At 46.2% G+C, this 20,582-nt stretch overlaps 1 protein-coding gene across 3 annotated transcripts in view; it reads left to right on the top strand.

The window, feature by feature from the left end:
* The window catches only part of LOC145354813 (kinesin-like protein KIF19), a 159,338-nt gene that overhangs the window by 90,979 nt on the left and 47,777 nt on the right, over window positions 1-20,582 (top strand). For all 3 annotated transcript variants that reach the window (XM_080206312.1, XM_080206313.1, XM_080206311.1), the window contains exons 12-13: window positions 11,128-11,329; window positions 17,855-18,125. In XM_080206312.1, the coding sequence (XP_080062438.1) occupies window positions 11,128-11,329; window positions 17,855-18,125 (473 nt within the window). The remainder of the gene's footprint in view (window positions 1-11,127; window positions 11,330-17,854; window positions 18,126-20,582) is intronic.

The following is a 20,582-nucleotide window of genomic DNA, read 5'->3' as shown; positions in this document are numbered from 1 at the left end:
TTGCCTCCCTCTTACTTATTTCCTTAAAGAATACCTTCAAAAGCTCCTTAAAAAAAGTTTAATATTCCTGCAGGTTGTTGGGGAAGCTGGACTGTACTTTCATAACACTGTTTAAATACAGGTTATTGCTAAGTAATTGGGGTCTGTGGAGAAAATTATTTTTTTTCTAAAGGATATGCAAATTGTACGTGATTCAATTCAATGCTGAGATTCAAATCAACTGGTGAATGTGTTTTTTTTAAAAGAACACTGCTTTGATTGGTGTTGAAAGTAGATTTAGGTATTTTCATTGCAGATCATTGTAAATACATCTATTGTTTGCAATGGACCTTGGAAAAAATGTAACAAGCCATAGATTATTGTTTTAGAATGTTCTAATTGTTACACAAAGTATCTGTGGAAATGAGTTGAAGATTGGAGTGTGTGGTTGGCTAATATCAGAAACACTTTTTGTTTAGTTTGCAAATGGGGAATGGGGGAGGAATGAATGATCCATCACTTACAGAATTATAGAAGCCTGCAGTTTCGAAGTTTTAGAGGTTCATAGTGTGCTGTCTCTCTTTGCTCTCTCCATAGTCCTGTCCCTCTGTTTTCTTCAAATTCTTCCTCAGTTTTCCTTTAAAAGATGTCCCAGCCATTCCCTGTGGCATCGCTCACCATAATGGACAGGCAGCTAGCAAGAGATATCTTTCACCCACAGCTGAATCTGCCCTTAATCTTTTTGGGTATGCCCTGCCTTCCATGTTCTTGCCTGTTGCCCCACGCTAACCCCCAATCCCTGTTGTGGAAGAAAAAGTTGATTTATTAGTCACAAGTCAGCTGACATGAACACTGCAATGAAGTTACTGTGAAAATCCCCTGGTCGCCACACTCCCGTGCCTGTTCAGATGCACTGAGGGAGAATTTTAGCATGGCTAATGTACCTAACCAGCAAGTCTTTCAGACTTTGGGAGGAAACCGGAGCACCCGGAGGAAACCCATGCAGACACGGGGAGAGTGTGCAAACTCCACACGCAGTGACCCAAGCTGGGAATCGAACCTGTGTTCCTGGCGCTGTGAGGCAGCAGTGCTAACCACTGTGCCACCGTGCTGCCACTACCCTTCTCAAACTCTTATCAAGTAGCCAACTCTTGACCCCACTCCACTCCATCCCCACCTCTCCATACTGATCCTGAACACCAGCACCAGGCAGAAAGGATCTAACCATCTCCCTTTGATGTTCAGTGGCATTACCAGTCTAAGATTCAACTCTTCTTCTCCAGTGGATCCTTCACACTTGGCCGACAGCATAATATCTAAAACCTCATGGAACTTGCTCTGTGGGTGAACTGTATCCTTTCACACCTAGTGTGACGGAAAAATTTTCATGGCACAATTTCTAGCACAATTTACTTGAATCCCTAGATGTCTCTGTTAATTCATATCATTGCGTGTCTTACTACCCACCCTGTAACAAGCTGCATATATGAAATACACAATACAGTCTTCATCAGTCACTTTTTCTAAAACCTCAATTACCTTTGTAATTGTAAGAGGGTGGCACAGTGGTTAGCACTGCTGCCTCACAATGCCAGGGACCCGGATTCAATTCCCAGCTTGGGTCACTGTCTGTGTGGAGTTTGCACGTTCTCCCAGTGTCTGCGTGGGTTTCCTCCGGGTGCTCCGGTTTTCTCCCACAGTCTAGAGATGTGTGGGTTAGCTGGATTCACCATGTTAAATTGCTCCTTAGTGTCAGGGGGATGAGCAGGGTTACGGGGATGGGGCCTGGTTGGGATTGTTGTCGGCGCAGGCTCGATGGACCAAGTACCCTCCTTCTGCACTGTAGATTCTATGATTTGAAAACCTGATCTTTATAACAAATCCAGATTAGCTTTCCTTCATTAATCTCCAAACTAAATTCTTACTAATTTAAGCATTTGACCGTAACTGATATTAGTTCACAATTAACCAATTTAACCTTCTTTTCCTTCATAATCGGGTGTTACATTGATTCCCTTTGAATTTATTTTATTCTTTCAGAGGATCACGGGTAGGCCAGCGTTTATTGCCCATTCCTAATTGCCCACGGGAAGGTGGTGGTGAGCCGCCTTCTTGAACCACTGCAGTCCATGTGGTGTAGGAACACTGTGTTCCTACAGTCCATGTGGTGTAGGAACACTGTGTTCCTACAGTCCATGTGGTGTAGGAACACTGTGTTCCTACAGTCCATGTGGTGTAGGAACACTGTGTTCCTACAGTCCATGTGGTGTAGGAACACTGAACTTTCCACACACCTGAGAAGGAACAGCGTTTCCGAAAGCTTGTGGGTTTACTATCAAATGAACCAGTTGGACCTTAACCTGGTGTTGTGAGACTTCTTATTGTGAAGAACACCCACAGTGCTGTTCGGGAGGGAGTTCCAGGATTTTGGCCAATTGATAGTGAAAGAATGGCCAATATATTTCCAAATTCGGATGGTGAGTGACTTAAAGGAGAACCTCCAGGTGTTGGTATTCCCAGGTATCTGCTGCCCTTGTCCTCCCAGGTGGATAAGGTCACAGGATTGGAAGGTGCTATCAAAGGAGCCTTGGTGAGTTCCTGCAGTGCATCGTGTAGATGGTACACACTGCTGTTACTGTGCATTGGTGGAGGAAGCAGCAGATGTTGGAGGTGGTGGAAGGGGTGCCAATCAAGTGGGTTATAGAATCATTGAAACCATACAGTGCAGAAGGAGGCCATTCAGCCCATCAAGTCTGCACTGACAATCCCACCAGGCCCTATCCCCATCGCCCCACACATTTACTTTATTAATCCCTCTAGCCTACGCATCCTGGGACACTAAAGGGCAATTTTACATGGCCAATCAACCGAACCCATACATCTTTGGATAGTGGGAGAAAACCAGAGTGTTCGGAGGAAATCCATGCAGACATGGGGAGAATGTATAAGCTCCACACAGACAGTGACCCAAGCCAGGAATCGAACCCAGATCCTTGGCGCTGTGAGGCAGCCACCGTTCCACTTTGTCCTGGATGGTGTCGAACTCCTTGAATGTTGTTGGAATTGCACTCATCCAGGCAAGTGGAGAATATTCCATCACACTTCCGACTTACGCCCTGTAGATGGTGGACGGGCTTTGGGGAGTCAGGAGGTGAGTTACACACCGCAGAAATTACAGCTTTTTATCTGCTCTTGGAGCCACAGTGTTTATATGGTTGGTCCAGTTCAGTTACTGGTCAACACTAACCCCCCCCAGGATGTTGATAGTGTGGGATTCAGTGATGGTAATGCCATTGACTATCAAGGGGAGATGATTAGATTCTCTCTTTGTGGAGGTCATTGCCTGGCACTTGCGTGGTGCAAATGTCAGCGCGAGGCTGAATATTGTCCAGGTCTTGCAGCAAGTGGACGAGGTCTGCTTCAGTACTGTGCAGGCACAAATGTAGCTGATACTGCTACAATCTACATGTCTTAGGAAGAACAAGGAATTGTGATCAGAGCCCCTGTTACCACCCCCCCATTCCAACTTCTCAACAAACCCAGCGGCATTATCCGAGTACGAGGGGACAGAGGTTTAAGGTGCTTGGGGAGCTGTTTAGAAGAGATGTGCGAGGCAGGTTGTTTTTACACAGAGGGTGGTGACTGTCTGGAATGCGCTGTCTAGGGGAGATGGTGGGAGCACCTCCAGGTATTCCGGTTTCATCCCACAGTCCAAAGATGTGTGGGTGGATTGATTGGCCATGCTAAATTGCCCCTTAATGTCAGGGAGATTAGTAGGGTAAATGTGTGGGGTTACAGGAATGTTGGGGTTGGGGTCGGTACAGACTTGATGGGCCGAACGGCTTCCTTCTGTACTGGAGGAATTCTATGATCTATTGATAGTCACTGCCTTGAGCAAGATGTTGGATGCTCCCTGTGGAACTGTACCACAAGTCAGAGAGAAAAATACTTCAGATTACTTGCAAATAGTCCCCTACTGCTCATTCCCCAGCCCTTACATTGTGTCGAAGTAGTATCGTGGTTTTATCGCTGGACTCATAATCCAGAGAGCGAGGGTAGTGCTGAGGGTATTTGGGTTCGAATCCCACCACAACAGATAGTGAAATTTGAATTCAGTCAAAAAAGTCTGGAATTAAAAATCATGTTTGCCATAAAAAAGCCAGCTGAGAAGGAAATCTACCATTCTTATCTGGTCTGACCTATTTGTGACTACAGACATTCTTCCATCTGCTACTTCAGTCACCACTTCTCTGGGGAGGCAGTGGCACAGTGGCATTGTCACTGGACTCATCATCTAGAGACCCAGGGTAATGTTCTGGTTCAAATCCCGCCACAGCAGATGGTGAAATTTGAATTCAAGAAAAAGAATTGAATTAAAGGCCTAACGGTGACCATGACTCCATAAGTGCGTACAGTTTTAGTTTAGGCAGGCATCAAGATTGGTGCAGGCTTGGAGGGCCGAATGGCCTGTTCCTGCATTGTACTATTCTTCGTTCTTTGACTGGAATTGGAAAGAGGAAAGGAGGGGCAGCGGAAGCCAGAATTCCCAGGATGATACAGGTTTTAGTATAGGATGAAGTGGTATATTGGGGCTACATGACAGACGCCAGCTCGAGGGAGAATCGGGATGAATGCAAAAAGTATATACAAAGGAAATGAAGAGAAGCAAGAGGATAGATTGGTAGTTAACATATAAGGGAATCTAAAAGTTGTGTGTGAGCATATTAACAATAAGTAGATTGTCAAAGGAGCAGCGGTGTCCATTCGGGACCAAAATGGTGATAGTCACTAGTGATAGAAGACATGGCCATGGTATTGAAAGACTAGTTTGCATCAGTATTTATCAAGGGAAGAGGGAAAAAGGACTTTGATATAGCCATGTGTTGCCAGGATACTGGAGAAGATAAAAATAGATCAAGATGAGGTAGATAAGTCGATTGGTCTGACGGATTTATTGCTGAGTGAAGCAAGAGCTGAGATTGCAGAGTTGGTGCCTCCGCTTCCCAATCCGTCTCAGGTACATGGTGCCAGAGGACGGGAGAATTATAAATATTACACCTGTTATGATCTTTGACCAGATCCCAAATTGTTGGTGAGATCCAGTTGGGGACCACTCATGTTTTGCTTAAAATAGACAAAGTTTGAGATTTAAGAAGCTTACTGATAGAATTAAGACAAAAGTTTCAACAGGTTTTGTGGAAACAAACATAAACTTTATCACAGAAGATAAAACAATTTATAATATCTACCTTACACTCCAATGTTCAGTGTCAGTATGAGGTACACGTGAATCAACAAGCAAACAACTGTGGTCAGACACACCACATGACACAGATGCAACCAAAACTGATTCTGTGGATTTCTCGGTGACCCACCCAGACATTAGTCATAACGTGAGTCAACCAATCTCAATGAAACTTTGTCTCCCTCGTGAGAATTTCTGATTTTCACCTTTAAAGTCCTCGCCTTGGAATTCCCTCCAGAAGTCACTCTCACTTGGATGACTGCAGCAATGGCCAACCTTGCAGGGAGTGTCTGGCCTTCTGAGAATCTGCTGTCCTGGATTCCTGAGTATGTGCAAGCAGCAAATCACAGTTCCTGACCTTTGGCCATGCCAAGCAGAATGCCCATGCTCCGAAGGGGCACTTTTACCCCAGTGGCCAGCAGCAGACAATCACCAGCCTTCGACTGCCTTCTTGCATCTTCAGTGCTTTTTCTGATCAATTTAGTCAGACAGGATTTGTCCTTCACACCATGCCTTTTTAAATCCGTTGATGGGATGCGGGCACCGTTGGCTAGAGCAGTATTTATTGCCCCCATTACTAGGTGTTTACTAGAATGATACCTGGAATGAGTGGGTTATCTTACGAGGAAAGTTGGACAGACTGGTTTGTTTCCACTGGAGTTCAGAGGAGTGAGGGGTGACGTGACGTGTTTGAAGTATATTTGATTTATCATTGTATTAGTATACAGTGAAAAGTATTGTTTCTTGCGTACTATACAGACAAAGCATACCTTTCGTAGAGAAGGAAAAAAGAGGGTGCAGAATGTAGTGTTACAGTCATCATTGTTAGAGAGTTTATAAGAGTTTTAAAAGCGGAGAATGAGTGTATAGAATTGTAGGGTTTGCTGGGGACAGCTTGCAAGAAGTCACCAGGTCTGGCACCATCTAAACCCTGAATTGTCTTGAGAAGCTGGACATGGAAATGATGCTTCCTCTTGTGGGGGAGTCCAGAACTAGGGGGTACTGTTTTATATTCGAGGAATTAGCAGGGTGGGGTTCGGGGAAAAGGGCCTGGGTGGCATTGTGGTTGGTGCAGACTCGATGGGCCGAATGGCCTCCTTCTACACTGCAGGGATTCTCTAAGCCTCATTTTACCATCTTGATTCTAAGTGCTGGGTGGATTTGAAACTGAGAGTGTTTCAGATCTGACTTTTAGATCCGTTCTGAGGTACCCCCTTACACACTCTGCCTGAAAAATTATCAGCAATTCGAATCACGCTGAAGTCTGTGGGCGGGGCTTAACGTGCCCGAAATCCTGCAGCCCTGATCAGTGTCTCCAACTGCGCATGTGCAGAAAAAAGAAAGATTGCGACTTCCTTGCCACATCAATCCCAGGCCAGATCATGCCTCACCCTGGTCCCCACAGACATTGCCCCACCCTCACAATGTTACTGACCCCCTTGTCACCCCCTCCCTACCCTCGCCGTTCAGACTGATTACCGGCCCCTTACTTCCCCATCCCCTCTACCGTTCTCAAGCAGGGTGATAGTGGACCTCCCTTCCCCCCCATCCACCAATCCCAAGCAGAGAGCCATTGGACGCTCAGCACCTACCTCCTCGCTAACTGGCGCACCCGAATCAGACTTCCATGGAACATGTCTGTTTTGTGGCAATTCTGGATGGGCGAACACAATGGTAAAAGGTGAAGTGCTGCTAAGGTTCAGTGTACAGACAATTAAGTCCATTTAAATACATGCAAATACAATTAAATGGCCGTCGCATCCATTTCGGGCACTGTCCTGATTGTGGCCATTTTCGGGCCTTGGTAAAGGGGGAACTGGTGCGGAGACGGGCACAGATCGCACCACTCACCTCATGCCCGACTTGACCAAGTTTTCGTGCCCCCGAAAACGGGCGCTACGCGATGGTAAAATCGGGCCCTATGATTGGATTACAATTCTTGAACATTGTTTCCCGGTATCACAAGCCAGATTGAGAGGTTGGCTAGCTGGATGGGTAAACCTCTGTCAAAGGAGTGTAGAAGTCATGAGGGAGATTGTGGGTGATGGGAAGGGGAGTGGGGGGATGAATTTCACTGATGGAGTTGGGGGTTCGGCACACCTAGACAAAGGGTTGGAACTGAAATATTTAACTTCTTAACTTGCTACCAATCCACCGCACCAATTTTGGGATGACAGAGAGTAAAAGGGTCAGACAACGGAAATTGATATAACCCAGTTCCTTTCGGCCTCACCTGTTGATGAACGCTATGGGGTAGATTCAGTATCAACTACTCATGCACACAATTTGAGTATATCTATTTGTTCTGATGCCTTTGGTATGATTTTGAAACATCTATTTGTGTATGAACCTATGTTTCTGTTCATCGTTTGAGGATAAGAATTGATCTGAGGTGAGGAGAAATTTCTTCACCCAGAGAAGGTAGTTGAGGCCAAAACGTTGTTTGACTTCAAGAAGAAATTAGCTATGGGTCTTGGGGACTAAAGGGATCAAGGGAAATGGGGGAAGGGGGGATCAGGATATTGAATTTGATGATCATCATGAAGGGCAGAGCGGACTTGAAGGGCTGAATGGCCTACTCCTGCTTCTAGTTTATATGTTTCTATGAACCTTGTACATACATGACACTTAATAATTTGAGAAGATTTGAGATCCTTCTGGTGTGGGTTCGATGGATTAGTCACACTGCATATCTGGGGTTATGGGGATAGGGCTGAAGACTGGGCTTGGGTAAAGATGCTCCTTCAGAACCATTGAAGGGAGGATATTGGGCCCAGTGAGTCTGTGCCGACTCTCCAACAGAGCACCTTACTCAGGCCCTTTTCCTGTAAGCCCACATATCTACCCCGCTAATTCCCCTGGGACACTAAGGGCAATTTAGCATGGCCAATCCACATCTTTGGAGTGTGGGAGGAGACCTGAGCACCTGAAGGAAACCCCTGCAGACACAGTGGAGAACATACAAACTCCACACACACAGACATTCACTCAAGGCCAGAATCGAACCCGGGTCCTTGGCGCTGCAAGGCAACAGTGCTCACCACTGTGCCACCATGCCATCCTTCTTCATATAAAGGCCATTGGGAATTTAGAACCCTCTCGCCGGAAAAGACATTGAAGCTAGAACAATTGAGCATTCCAACACTGAGATTGGCCAGTTTTTGAAAGGAGGGGGTATGGAATCAAATAGAGTCAAGGTATGGATAACAGGTCATAGTCTTAGGATAAGGGGTAGCAAATTTAAAACAGAGTTGTGGAGAAACTACTTCTCCCAAAATGTTGTGAATCTGTGGGATTCGCTACCCTAAAGTGCGGTGGATGCTGGGACAGTGAGTACATTTAAGGAGGAGTTAGACAGATTTTTATTTGGTAATGGGTGGAAGGGTTATGGGGAGAAGGCAGGAAAATAGGGATGAGGAACACATCAGCCGTGATTGAATGGCAGAGCAGACTCGATGGGCCGAATGGCCTAATCCTGCTCCTTTCTCTTTTGAATTTATGAACTTAGGTGGATCAAGCCTAATCGAACTGAATGGCTCAAGGGGCTGAATGTCCTATCCCTCTGTAACCTTGCATGTGAACAGTTCTAGTTTCCTCAGAGGAGACGTTGGATGCTCAGCTGTGTCCGGTGACGTATCGGGAGAGTTCAGGGCACCAGCAGCAGATTGTGGAATCGCTTCATAATTAATATAGACGCGTTGTTTAGTCCAAGAAATGCCACAGGCTTCAAGTCACTCGGGCCTTACCTAGTACATAAAGCTGAGTCTGACCCCAAGGCTTGTTACAGCTTTATTAATTACTCCTGCTGCCTGAAGTGTCATCACATTGGCTGGCTCTGTAATGTATTCCTCGCTGCAATCTTTTACATCCTCCACAATCTGAAATCATTGGACTCCAGTGGAGGTAATAGTCAGAGAGCACAGATATATTATAGATATTGTGTACAGCACTGACAGAATTGTATTGCTTTGATAAATCCTCACTGATGTCTGTATTAATGTAATTGTAACACCCGCTCGCTGCTCAATGGGCTCGGGTGAACTCAGAGGAGGATTGTTTGCTCACCTTCTTGTTAACTCGGTTATACACATTTTACATTGTATCGCAGTAAAAATAGCAACAGTAATAAGATGGCCAAAGGCACCACAGAACCCATCCCGTCCTCCAGATTGACACAAGACCCAGGAGGCAAGGGTTGCTGATAGCCGTTGATCGAAGACCATTCTAAAAACTGCTGAATATTCATTTCGGTGCTAGAATTTCCAGTGAAATGACACTGGCTGAATTCTATTAACCAGTGATAGCCCAGTGGTTAGCACTGCTACCTCACTGCACCAGGGACCCAGGTTCGATTCCCAGCTTGGAGCATAGAACACGACAGCACAAACAGGCCCTTCGGCCCACAAGTTGTGCTGATCATATCCCAACCTACCAGGCCTATCTATAACCCTCAATCCCGTTAAATCCCACGTACTCATCCAGAAGTCTCTTAAAAGACCCCAACGAGTTTGCGTCCACCACCACCGACGGCAGCCGATTCCACTCACCCACCCCCCTCTGAGTGAAAAACTTACCCCTGACATCGCCTCTGTCTATGCGGAGTTTGCACGTTCTCCCCGTGTCTGCATGGGTTTCCTCTGGGTGCTCCAGTTTCCTCCCACGGGCTGAAAGATGTGTTGGTTATGGTGCATTGGCCATGCTAAAATCTCCGTCAGTGTACCTGAACACATGCCAGAGTGTGGCGACGAGGGAATTTTCACAGTAACTTCATTGCAGCGTTAATATAAGTCTACTTGTGATATTGGTTTCCTCCCACGGTCCAAAGATGTGCGGGTTAGGTGTATTGGCCATTCTAAATTGCTCCTTAGTGCCCAGCGATGTGCAGGTTTGGTGAACTGGCCATGCTAAATTGCCCCTTAGTGTAGGTTAGCTGGATTTATCATTGGAAAATGTGTGAGATTGTGGGGATAGGGCCTGAGTTTTCACAGTGACTTCATTGCAGTGTTAATGTAAGCCTACTTGTGACACGAATAAATAAACTTAACAAGCGGGCCGGGACTCGTAGGCTTGTACTCGTTAGAGTTTAGAAGAATAAGGGGAGATCTCATTGAGATGTATAAGATGATGAATGGGATGGATAGGATAGAGGTGGAGAGACTCTTCCCGCTCAGAAAGGACAGTAGGCCTAGGGGGCACAGCCACAAGATAAAGGGGGGGCGGTTTAGAACGGAGTTGAGGAAGAACTTCTTCACTCAAAGGGTGGTGAATCTCTGGAATTCTCTGCCTGTTGAAGTGGTGGAGGCTGCCTCGCTAAACATTTCTAAGACGCGGGTTGATGGGTTTTTGATAAGCGAGGGGATTATGGGTTATGGGGAGAGGGCGGGAATGTGGAACTGAGCCACGACAGATCGGCCGTGATCTTATTGAATGGCGGGGCAGGCTCGAAGGGCCAGATGGCCTACTCCTGCTCCTATTTCTTATGTTCTTATGACTCATTTTTAAATGTACCTGACTGATTTTGTTTTTCATCAGGTTGCATCGATTTGTGAATGATATATTGTCACTTTTATGTGACCTGTTACTTGGGTTGTCTGACGTGGAGAGGATGTTTCCTCTTGTGGGAAAATCTAGATTTAATAAGGGGTGGCCGACTTGGGACAGAGTGGAAGTGGAGGCTTTGAATATTTTATGGTCGAGCTAAATAGATAGATTCTTGATAAGCAAAGAGGTGAAAGATTATTGGGGGTCGGTTGGAAGTGATAGTCACGTAAGCCATGACCTTCTTGAATGGCAGATCAGGCTTGAGGGCCTAATTTGTTCTTGCTCCTAATTTGTATTTTCGGATTTCTGTTGTGGTTATTTAGAAGTTGATGGATTTTATTTTGTTGATGTTTTCTCTCCAGCTGGGAGCGGGAGAAAGCAAAGCGCGATTGGAAGTGGTGGGAAGAGAAGTGGAGCGAGAAGGCTGACAAAGAGCCAGATGAGGATGAGGGGGAGCTGGGAATGGCGGAGGAGGCGGACATGCCTGAACCGCTGGAGGTGGCCGTGGCACGGGAGGAACTCGGCATGCTCCTGGTCGAGCAACGGAAAACCGCAGCCCTCAAGGTAAAGTCGTCAAGTTGGAGCGACGGGACCTTTAACTTTCCGCGTGATACTCTGCCGGGATTTTCCAGCCCCTTGCATCAGCGGGATCTTCCAGTCCCGCCAATGTAACGGGGATTTCAATGCCTCGCCGGGGCTGGAAAACCCACCTGAATCTTCCCGTCCCACCAATTTAAATGGGAATTTCAATGACTTGCTGGGGCTGGAAAACCTGACAGAATCTTCCAGTCCCGCTGATGTAAATGGGAATTTCAGTGGCTGCCGGGGCTGGAAAATTCTGGTCTTTGTGTTTATTTTGTCCTCCAGTCATCATTAGAAGAGGAGGAATGTTATTTTTTCCAGCCATTCAAGTAATACGGACTGCGGCGGGTCCGGAAGGCAGCTCGCCACCATCTTCTCAAGGGCAACTAGAGATGGGCAATAAAAATGCTGGCCTTGCCAGCGATGCCCACGTCCCATGAAATCATTTTTAAAAGGTGCTCGTGTACATAGCGAGTGGTTCAGATTATACCATTGATATGTCAACAGATTGAACTTTGATTGATTTGAGGATTTGGTGTTTGAAAAGCCATTGTATTCACTAAGCTTTTCAAACCTTGAAAACTATTCACTGTGATGGTAAAATATTCATTTAGTTTAGATCTTGGATGGAGTCTGGTGCTGAACAGAGAATAAAAATGAGTCAAACCCTGATAGCAGCCACGATGATAAGCAGAGAACAGGCAACTACCTATTCTCTTATGTCCAAGATATTAACTTTGACCCTCTGTTAAATTTCATAGAATCATAGAATTCCTACCATTCAGAAGGAGGCCATTCAGCCCATGACCCTGCACCGACTACAATCCCACCCAGGCCCTATCCCTGGAACTCCATGTGTTTACCCCATTAATCCCTCCAACCTATGAATCCTGGCTCAATAAGGGGCAACTTAGCATGGCCAATCAACCTAACCTGCACATCTTTGGACTGTGGGAGGAAACCGGAGCACCCGGAGGAAACCCACGCAGACATGGGGAGAAATTGCAAACTCCACACTGACAGTGACCCAAGCTGTGAATCAAACCCAGGGCCCCTGGCACTGTGAGGCAGTAGTGCTAACCACTATGCCACCATGCCACCCTGTCATTTACCTGCAGATACAGATTCAGACATAGATATCTGCAGATACAGACAGTGGGGCGGCACAGTGGTTAGCACTGCTGCATCAGATCGCCAAGGACCCGGTTCAATTCCTTGCTTGGATCACTGTCTGTGTGGAGTCTCCACGTTCTCCCCGTATCTGCGTGGGTTTCATTCTGGTGCTCTAGTTTCCTCCCACAGCCTGAAAGATGTGTTGGTTAGGTGCATTGGCTGTGCTAAATTCTTCCTCCGTGTACCCGAACAGGCGTCGGAGTGTGGCAACTGGGGGATTTTCACAGTAACTTCATTGCAGTGTTAATGTAAGCCATTTGTGACACTAATAAATAAACTTTGAACCTGATACATAGGAAATTCAGCAGCCAATTTACAGTGCAGCAAGATCCAACACTGAGATAGTGATCAGATCGCCAGTTTTAGACTAATTATGATTATTGTATTTCTCATTCTATCCAAATGATCTGGGCTTGTGTATGGAGAGAACAGTTTTAAAGTTTGCAGATGAGAGGAAAGTTTGCAAGATAATAAATAGTGAACAGTAGTCTTTAGGAGGATGCAATCTGAGACTCCCCTATCTTTGGGAAAAGATGTTGACTATCTACCTTGTCAATGCCCCTGTTTTATAGACCTCTATAAGATCACCCCTCAGCCTTCTACGCTTCAGAGAAAAAAGTCCCAGCCTATCCAGCCTTTCCTTATAACTCAAACCATCAATCCCGGTCGCATCCTAGTGAATCTCTTCTGCGCTCTTTCTAGTTTAATAATATCCTTTCTATAATAGGGTGACCAGAACTGTACACCGTATTCCAAGTGCGGCCTTACTAATGTCTTGTGCAACTTCAGCAAAGTGTCCCAACTCCTGTATTCAATGTTCTGCCCAATGAAACCAAGCATGCTGAATACCTTCTTCACCACCCTGTCCACCTGTGACTCCACTTTCAAGGAGCTATGAACTGTCACCCTTAGATCTCTTTTGTTCTGTAACTCTTCCCAACACCCTACCATTAACTGAGTAAGTCCTGCCCTGGTTCAATCTACTAAAATGCATCACCTCACATTTATCTAAATTAAACTTCATCTGCCATTCATCAGCCCACTGGCCCAATGGATCAAGATCCCGTTGCAATCCAGGTCAACCTTCTTCACTGAACACTATGTCACTAACCTTCCCACTGAATAGGCATCTTGACAGATACATGGATAAGCAGGGAACAGAGGGATGTGGACTGCTTTAAGGCAAAAGGTCTTTAGCTTAGAAAGGTATCATGTGTTGGCACAGGTTTGGTGGGCCGAAGCGGCTGTTTCTGCGTTGTACTGTCCTTGTTTAAACTGCTTTAAACGCAGTTGTATCTTTTTTCAAATAAAGGGAACAATAATATATAACTGCATTAGAAGCAGCACAGTGGTTAGCACTGCTGCCCCACAGCACCAGAGACCCGGGTTCAATTCCAGCCTCAAATCACTGTCTGTGTGGAGTTTGCATGTTCTCCCCATGTCTGCATGGGCTTCCTCCAGGTACTCCGGTTTCCTCCCACAGTTTGAAAGACGCGCTGATAGGTGCGTTGACCCGAGCAGGGGCCGGAATGTGGCGACGATGGAAATTTTGCAGTAACTTCATTGCGGTGTTAATGTAAGCCTTACTTGCAACTACTAAATAAACATTAACTTTAACTATTATTTACTCGACTCAATCCTGGGACGAGGGGCTACCTCCCTGCCGGAGATTTGCTCTATCAGATGCCTCAGCTGCAGGCTCTAATGCAGATTGTCCCCTGGAATGACGCAGCAGCAATCAGGTAGAGGTTGTACCTGGAACTGGTAACAGGACAATCATGAAAGAGTGCAGCAGCAGCAGAGAACAGCTACACAGCTGTTACTGCAGGCTCTCCCAGGGGATGAAATGCGTGTAGGAGATAAAGGGGGGGCGGTTCAGAACAGAGTTGAGGAGGAACTTCTTCACTCAAAGGGTGGTGAATCTCTGGAATTCTCTGCCCGTTGAAGTGGTGGAGGCTGCCTCGCTAAATATTTTTAAGAAGCGGGTTGATGGGTTTTTGATAAGAGAGGGGATTAAGGGTTATGGGGAGAGGGCGGGAAAGTGGAACTGAGCCACGACAGATCAGCCATGATCTTATTGAATGGCGGGGCAGGCTCGAAGGGCCAGATGGCCTACTCCTGCTCCTATTTCTTATGTTCTTATGTTCTTAGGAGGTGGTGCCTGCAGCTCTCACGCAGAAACAGTGAAGAGCTGGCAGTGAGACAGAGCAAAGCAGCCGGTAGTTATACACATGAAAGCATTGTCCTGAATGACCACTTGCAGATTCCACCAGCAACACCTGATGTCAGGCAAATACCAACAGGCAGAGCCTCATAAAATAATCGTGCACAAGGCGTTTGAGGGTTATATTCCTCTTTTGAAAACCATAGGTTATATAATGTTATGTAAAATTGGGTTTGTTCTCGCTGGAAGGGTGACCTGATTGAGGTTTGGATGGACAGATGCTCTTTCCCAGGGTAGAAAAGTCAAGTACTCGGGGACGTAGGTTTAAGGTGCGTGGGGAAAAGTTTAGAGGAGATGTGCGAGGCAAGTCTTTACGCAGAGAGTGGTGAATGTCTGGAACGCGGTGCCCGGGGAGGTGGTGGGAGGAGGTACGATAGTGCCATTTAAGGGGCAGCTAGATGAATACACGATAGGAGGGGAGTGGAAGGATATGGATTCTGCAGGCAGGCATCATGATTGGTGCTGGCTTGGAGGGCTGAAGGGTCTGTTCCTGTGCTGTACTGTTCTTTGTTCTATAGACTGTAGTAACTATGGTAAAATGGTGCAAAAGAGATTTGCAAGGATGTTACTGGGACTGGAAGGTTTGAATTATAAGGAGAGGCTGGATAGGCTGAGACTTTTTTCCCTTGAGCATAGGAGGATGAGGGGTGACCTTATAGAGGTTTATAAAATCATGAGGGGCATAGATAAGATGAATAGCTTTTCCCTAGAGTAGGTAAATCCAAAACTGGAGGGTGTAGGTTTAAGGTGAGAGGGGTAAGATTTAAAAGTGACCTGAGGGGCAACTTTTCCACACATAGGGTGGTTCGTATGTGGAATGAGCTGCCAGAGGAGGTGGTAGAGGCGGGGGCAATTATACTTAAAATACATTTGGAGTGGTATTTGATTTGATTCATCACTGTCACATATATTAACATACAGTGAAAAGTGTTGTTTCTTGCACGCTATACACTCAAAGCATACTGTATAGAGGGAAGGAAACGAGAGAGTGCAGAATGTGATGTTACAGTCATAGCTAGGGTGTAGAGAAAGATCAACTTAATGCGAGGTAGGTCCATTCAACAGCCTGATGGCAGCAGTTGTTCTTGAGTCGGCTGGTACGTGACCTCAGATTTATGTATCTTTTTCCTGATGGAAGAAGGTGCAAGAGAGAGTTCATGGGGTCCTTGATTATTCTGGCTACTTTTTCCAGGCAGTGGGAAGTGTAGACACTGTTAGTGGATGGGAGACTGGTTTGAGTGATGGACTGGCTTCATTCATGACCCTTTGTAGTTTCTTGCAGTCTTGCGCAGAGCAGGAGCCATACCAAGTTGTGATACAATCAGAAAGAATGCTTTCTATGGTGCATCTGTAGAAATTTGTGAGAGTTGTAGCGAGCGTGCCAAATTTTCTGAGTCTCCTGAGAAATTAGAGGCGTTGTTGGGCTTTCTTAACGATAGTGTCAGCATGGGGGGATTAGGACAAGTTGGTGCTGATCCGGACACCTAAAAACCTGAACATGGATAGGAAAGATTTTGAGGAATATGGGATAAACAGAAAATGGAACTAGTTCAGTTCAGGAAACCATGGACGAATTTCCATGCTATATATCTCTATGGCTCTTTGACAATTCAGAACTGAGTAAAAAAGATAGAATAGTAGTATTGCCATTAATATTTCAGTTAAAATCAGACCAGGAATCTTCTGATGTGGAAATACATTGAAAAACTGTAGCTTCTGTTCTCAGCACCTTCTGCACAGAATGTGGTGCCTTGACCTGATGGGTGTTTCTGTTTCTTAAACCTTGTCTGAGGTGCTTTAGGGCTTACAGTTGGCCAGAACACCCCTGCTCATCTTTGAATGGAGCCTCGGATGTGTGAGGTCTCACTGGGGGAAACTGGTAGAACTTTTGTAGCTGGAACATGGCACCAGTGCAGAATAAAGTGGGACAGAGAACCAGCACCCACCACCTCCCTCTCCCATGCCTTAGCTCAGTGACTTCCACAACATGCGAGATGTTTCACTCTGTCAGGTTAACCAGGCAGTGAAGGTGAAAATTCATCTCTATCTTGCTCTGAGACTTCATAGAATCCCTACAGTGCAGAAGGAGGCCATTCAGCCCATCGAGCCTGCACCAACAATAATCCCACCCAGGCCCTATCCCCATAACCCCATGCATTTACCCTGATAATATTCCTGACACTAAAGGGCAATTGAGCATGTCCAATTCACCTAACCCACACATTTTTGGAGTGTGGGAGGAAACCGGAGCACCCGGAGGAAACCCATGCAGACACAGGAAGAACGTGCAGACTCCACACAGACAGTGACCCGGGGCAGGAACTGAATCCAAGTTCCTGGCTCTGTGAGGCAGTAGCGTGCCACCGTGCCACCCTTTCAGTACGGAGATATTGCCATGCACGACTATTCAAAGGATCCATGTGGGGATGATAGTGGAGCATCCAGGAATGTACCTGTTATTTTAATCGGAGAATCTACAGTGCAGAAAGAGGCCATTTTGATTTGATTTAATTTACTATTGTCACAAGTATTAGCATACAGTGAAAAGCACTGTTTCTTGCGCGCTACACAGACACAGCATACCATTCATAGAGAAGGAAAAGAGCGAGTCAGAATGTAGTCTTACACTCATAGCTGGAGTGTAGAGAAAGATCAGCTTAATGCGAGGTAAGTACATCTCCAAGACCCTAAGGATTGCCAAATCTGTAAAATATTGCATTAAAGCATTGTTTGAGTGTTTAAAAGAGTTAGAATAAAGCTTTAAAAGCATAGAGCAAGAGTGAAAGATAGAGTTAGAAGGGCACAGCAAGAAGTTGCCTGACTCTGGTGCCATATGCACCGACCCCAATCCCACCCAGGTCCCATCCCTGTAACCCCGCATATCCACAATCCTAATCCCCCTGACACTAAGGGGCAATTTAGCATGGCCAATCCACCTACCCTGCACATCTTTGGAGTGTGGGAGGAAACCTGAGCACCCAGAGGAACCCGGGTAAATTATTCAGTCATTGGAGGTTATGCATTAACACACTTTCTCATTCATTTAGGACTTTATCCACATTTCAGAGCCGAGTCAGTGAAAGGCTTTTGTCTTCATTCTTGTTTTATAGTGTGAGTTAGAACAGAAGTTGGAAGACACCAAGGCCAAAGTCTCAAAGATGGAGGACCTGCTCCCAAAGTGGCTCAATAACAAGGACCAGCAAGAGATCATGAGTCTGCTATGTAAAGTCCACGAGCTGGAGATGGAGAACACAGAGATCCAGTCCACCCTGCTGCAGAAGGAGAACATCCTGCAACAGAAAGACTTTGTCATCCAGCACTACGAGCAGCATCGAGCTCTCTGTGACGAGATCATACATCAGCAGCGGCAGCTGATAGACGGTACAGTAAACACAGCACATCAGTCGGCCAGCGAGAATGTGTAGCAGCCCAGTGAAGCTGGGGTGGACTGACACAGGCTCAAATCCTGAGCCTGCTCAATGTGGGCCGGCACAGTGGTTGGCACTGCTGCCTGACAGCACCAGGGAACCCGGGTTCGATTCCAGCTTGGGTCACTTTCTGTGCAGAGTTTGCACGTTCTCCCCGTGTCTGTTTCCTCCGGGTGCTCCGGTTTCCTCCCACACTCTAAAGGCGTGCGGGTTAGATGGATTGACCGTGCTAAATCGCCTCTAAGTGTCAGGGCAACGAGAAGGATAAATACATGGCATTGTGGGGGATAGAGCCTGGGTGGGATTGTGGCTGGTGCAGTCTCGATGGGCCAGATGGCCTCCTTCTGCACTGCAGGGATTCCATAAATGTCCAGTTTGAGTCATATCACCCTTATACCTCTGGCTCTTAATGTTGTCCTTAAATGGCGTAATCTGCATGCTGAGACACCATCGCAGCACTCACGCCCGCATTGTGCACTGGAAAAGGAGAATGTGTTCCCTGTTACCTGGATTGGGTATTAGTGATGGCATGGGAACATGTGCCTCCTTATCCTTATGCCTATAAAATTTATTTATTAGTGTGATAAGTAGACTTACATTAACACTGCAATGAAGTTACTGTGAAAATCTCCTAATTGCCACACCCTGGCGCCTGTTCAGATACACTGAGGGAGAATTTAGCACGGCCAATGCATCTAACCAACAGGGCTGTGGGAGGAAACCAGAACACCCAGGGGAAACCCACGCAGACACGGGGAGAACGTGCAGACTCCACACAAACGGTGACCCAAGCTGGGAATTGAACCCGGGTCCCTGGCGCTGCCAGACAGCAGTGCTAACCACTGTGCCACTGTGCCGCCCATATCAAGATGGATGGAAAATGGGTCAGAATTAAGTTATTGGGGAGGTGGGGCGGGGAGCGAAAAGTACTTGGTTAAAAAGAAATTGTTAAAACAACTCCATCTTCTGATATCACCCTTTAGCGTTGAGAAAGGAGTTGCCGGGTCAGCAGAAAACTACACAGTGTCCTTGAGCTTGTGTGGAATAAAAAGAGTAACAAAGTTTGGAATGTGTTCCTGGGCAGTGACTTCTCCCAGGGTTGACGTGACCCTGACAATTCAGAAAGCGAAGCCAGAAGTGGGACAGTGTTTCACTCAGTAACACTCCCACAAAACATCTCAGAGACATGAGGCGCCCTATTCACGGGATGGATTCCCAAGCACTGCTCCTGCTGTCCTTGCACTCAGGAACCAGAAATTCAGAGCAGTGGGCTGGGCTGCCCATTACTTCACCATCTTTGAAACGTAGACCGTTCAGTTCTTCAAACCCTCTCCCACTGTTCATGGCTAAATTTTCCTTCCACTCCAACTTCCATTAGCCTTACTTGGTTCCACATCCCTTAACAGTCCAAAGAAATGCGGGTTAGGTTGATTGGCCATGCTAAAATGCCCTTGAGTGTCAGGGGGACTAGCAGGGTGTGGTTACGAGTATAGGGCCTGGGTGAGATTGTTATTGGTGTGGGCTTGGTGGGCCGAATGGCCTCTTTCTGCACCATATAGATTCTACAAAACCTCCTTGTCTAACAGAATCTGTCCATCTCAATTTTGAAAGTGTAAATTGACCCACCAGCTTTCTTTGGTGTTTGTGGTGGTGAGGGTTGTGGGGGAATGTGACAGGGGTCAGACTTCCTGGTTTCCATTACCCTTTGTGTAAAAAGTGCTTCATGAAAACACCTTTGAAAAGCCTTACTGTAATACTCTGGATTCCCACACTAGAAGCAATAAGTTCTTTCTTTATCTACCTTTACCAGCTCCTTTAATCATTGCGGACAAAAGACATTTTGTTGAAGATTGATAATAGAAGATTGAAGATAGGTAGATAAGATATAGGGGCAGAATTAGGCCATTTGGCTTGTCGAGTCTATTCCACCATTCAATCATGGCTGATAAAGTTTCTCAACTACATTCTCCCGTCTTTTTTTTCCCCCAAAAGCTTCTGATCCTCTTCCCAATCAAGAACCTACCTATCTCTGTCTTAAATATGACCTGCCTTCCGTGGCAGTGAATTCCACAGATTCACCAGCCTCTGGCTGAAGAAATTCCTCCTCATCTCAGATCTGAAGGGTTGTCCCTTTACTCTGAGGCTGTGCCCTCGGATCCTAGTCTCTCCTACTATTGGAAACAGCTTCCCCACATCCACTCTATCTCGTATGATCTCCCTTAAGTGCAAAGTTTATTTCTTATTGTCACAAGATGACCTCTGGGACAAAGTTTGAGAACTCACTCTGGGCTGCTGTGTCTGGTTTGATAAATCACAGGAGATTTCATCAGGTGACATTCGATCATGTGATACAGCTCATGTGACGCATAATCACAAGACAGTTAATTATGTTACTACATTTATCTTAGCT

The sequence above is a fragment of the Carcharhinus amblyrhynchos genome, chromosome 18 (assembly GCF_965287045.1).
Source record: "Carcharhinus amblyrhynchos chromosome 18, sCarAmb.v2.hapA, whole genome shotgun sequence".
Lineage (NCBI taxonomy): Eukaryota > Metazoa > Chordata > Chondrichthyes > Carcharhiniformes > Carcharhinidae > Carcharhinus > Carcharhinus amblyrhynchos.
The sequence above is the reverse complement of the archived record's forward strand: the minus strand, read 5'-3'. Positions and strand labels throughout refer to the sequence as shown.